This window comes from Arachis ipaensis, chromosome B01 (assembly GCF_000816755.2).
Source record: "Arachis ipaensis cultivar K30076 chromosome B01, Araip1.1, whole genome shotgun sequence".
In the NCBI taxonomy this organism is placed as follows: domain Eukaryota; kingdom Viridiplantae; phylum Streptophyta; class Magnoliopsida; order Fabales; family Fabaceae; genus Arachis; species Arachis ipaensis.
The window spans coordinates 96364390-96367618 of NC_029785.2; the positions used below are offsets into that span (position 1 = coordinate 96364390).

At 31.9% G+C, this 3229-nt stretch overlaps 1 protein-coding gene across 1 annotated transcript in view; it reads right to left on the minus strand.

Moving 5' to 3' along the window:
* Positions 1-946, minus strand: part of LOC107609414 (protein FAR1-RELATED SEQUENCE 7-like) — a 1845-nt gene extending 899 nt beyond the window's left edge. The window contains exons 1-3 of the mRNA XM_016311387.1: positions 795-946; positions 498-692; positions 222-226 (exon numbers count right to left, since the gene is read on the minus strand). Of these exons, the coding sequence (XP_016166873.1) occupies positions 222-226; positions 498-692; positions 795-946 (352 nt within the window). The remainder of the gene's footprint in view (positions 1-221; positions 227-497; positions 693-794) is intronic.

A 3229-nucleotide genomic window follows, 5' to 3' on the forward strand; every position in this document is an offset into this window, starting at 1 on the left:
CTCTCTCTCTCTCTCTGCTCTCTACTTCCTAGGCAATTATCGTACTGTTTGACAAGTTGGATAAGTGAGATGTTCCGCGTAATGAACTTGTTAAAAAAAGCATGCATGCTCTCGTTCTTTATGTGCTTCTCAACTGGAATCCATAAATGACAATTTTCGAAAAGCTTTGCAAATATACCTAAACCAGAACTAGCATACACCAAAATACATGCAATTTACACCTCTGCTGCACAGGCAAAAACACATACTGAAATTAACATCACTTAATCCTAATAAAAGACAAGATTACCTGAAAGCCACTTGTTGTCTCAAAGACCATACTTCATTAGAAAATCATTCCGATTCCTATCAAATAATTCTTTTGTAAGAGAATTCCAAACAACATGACTCATCTCGTGTTCGATTTCTTTGTGTCGCTTGTAACCATTTAATTTACTTGGAATCTTTTTCATGATATGCCAAATACACCACTGGTGAATTGTTCTGGGCATACAAACCTCAATGGTCCTTTCATTGATGCACATTGATCGGTAAGAATATCTTTTAGAGTATTTTCTTCCACGTAATGAAGCCAACATTCAAATAACCATTTGAATAATTGAATATCCTCGTTTTTCATTAAAGCACATCCCAGAAGTGTTGACTGACGGTGGTGATTTACCTCGATAAAAGAACCAAAAACCAGATTATATCTGAATACCACGACACAGAAATAACATCGTTAATCCACCGAAATAGTATCTTTTTACATCGAAAATGGTACCAAATACACATAAACCAGAACAACATATTACCTGTTTGTATTGTAAGTGGTATCAAATAAAATAACATCTCTAAAATACTCACAGGCAGCCCTGCTTCTTGCGTTGGCCCAAAAAGCAATCTTAATCGACTGATTAACCTCAAGTTCAAGCTCGAAGAAGAAATTTTGATTCTTCTCTTTCATTCTTAATAAGTATTTGCCAAATTCTTTTGCATCCTCTAGTTTAGAAATATTATGCACTTCTATCGTGATGTTATTTCTCACATCTTTTTCAATAAAAATTAACTCACGATGAATATCCTCGTTTTTCATCAAAGCACATTTCAGAATTGTTGACTAACGGTGGTGATTTACCTTGATAAAAGAACCAAAAACCATATTATATCTAAATACCACAACACAAAAATAACATCGTTAATCCACCAAAATAGTATCTTTTTACATCAAAAATGGTACCAAATACATATAAACCAGAACAACATATTACCTATTTGTATTGTAAGTGGTATCAAATAAAATAACATCTCCAAAATACTCACAGGCAGCCCTGCTTCTTGCGTCGGTCCAAAAAGCAATCTTAATCGACTAATTAACCTCAAGTTCAAGCTCGAAGAAGAAATTCTGATTCTTCTCTTTCATTTTTAATAAGTATTTGCCATTTTTTTTTTGCATCCTCTAGTTTAGAAATATTCTGCACTTCTCTCATGATGTAATTTCTCACATCTTTTTCAATAAAAATTAACTCACGATGACCCCCTGCTGCTGTGACAAATGATTGGTATGTTTTGATTAGTCTGCTTCTGGCTTCCTCATTATTCTCTATTGTACGTCATACCGACATGCTTAGTTTTCTATGCTGTTTAATCATCTCTGCTTGATTTGCACAACAAGGATGTGAATGATGCAACATAACCTTTGAAATCATCCAAACACCATTGTCCTTCAATATGTGTATATAAATTCTTGCAGGACAATTTAATCCAGTTGAGGGATTTGTCTTCTCAGTTGGAGATATTTTCGATTTCTATTTTCCCTCTTTACTACATATAATCAATTGGTTCTTAATTTCATTTTCTTTCTTGTTTGTGCTCTGAATTCTTATAGAAAAACCTACAACTTTCGAATAATCTTTGTAGAATTTTACAGCATCTTCAAGCACGTTAAAAGTCATTCCAACCTTTGGAATAAACTACTCATCAACATCGCACAGACTACAAAAAATACCAAAAAATAGTCCACAATACACCATATTAAAAGTTAGCATACACAGAAGCTTATCATAAAATATAATAAAAGTCAGATTCAGAAGTCCTCCTCAAACAAAACCTAAATGATTCAACTATAGAATCATAAACTACCCACAAACTACATTATCTAGATTCAAACCACACCTCACTACTTGATTCGATTCAAAACAATAATGCAATAACCCTCGTTCAATTGAAAAGTATAAAGTTGTAAATAGTTCTGATATACACCAAAATTGTATTGATATACACCGAAACTAGAAATACAACAGATTTATCATAACTCCTACATTACATTCAACTCAACCCATCAATGATGAACAATAATTTTCACAAACAAAAACAACATTATTCACCTACAGAATCATAAATTACTAACGGAAATATTAACTAGAATCAATCCACACCTCAGCCGTTTCATTAACAATAACCCACTTTGATCTGGTTGAATAGACAATCTGAAATTAAAGCATTCATTATCTCCGACAACGAGAAATTACGATTTCAAAAATTAATTTCAGAGCTTGATTTTAAAAACATAGAGAGTGAACAAAAACATGAAAAAAGAAGAAAGAGAACGCAGAGAACGAAGGAAGAAAAATGCAGAGATGGAAGATCGAAAATGCTGAAAATAGAATCGTGAAAAAGGAAGAAGGAGAATGCAGAGAACCAATAAAGAAAAACGCAGAGATAGAAGATCGAAAACGGTGAAAAAATTCGAAAAAGGAAAGGAAATTCATTCGAAAAAGGCAGTTATATATTCGCGTGTTGATTGAAAAATTGGTTAAATTAGTTGGCTCGTGAGGTGAATTAAGTTTAAAAGACTTGTAAGAATTTGTATAAAAAAATTACTTGTATATAGAGAATAATTAAAAACTAAAATAATACTTTATCTTTAATATAATATTGTGAGTAGAGTTTTATCGGTGTAATCCAAGTTATATGTTACTTAAAGGAGTTTCAAATTTAAAAATTCAAACATTATATAAATTACAAAGATTGATTTTTAAGTAATCAAAGAATTTTGCTGACTAATATACTTTAGCAAGTGTTTTATAATTTTATGTATTTTATTTTTGTTTTGTAAGACATTTTTAAACTGCTAAGTATTGTTATTTAATTTTTAATTTAATTATTATTGATTTACGTTCAATTGATATTTTGATTTTGTTACGGATCCGGCCCACGGATCCCGGACCCGAGATCGAACTCGGGTCCG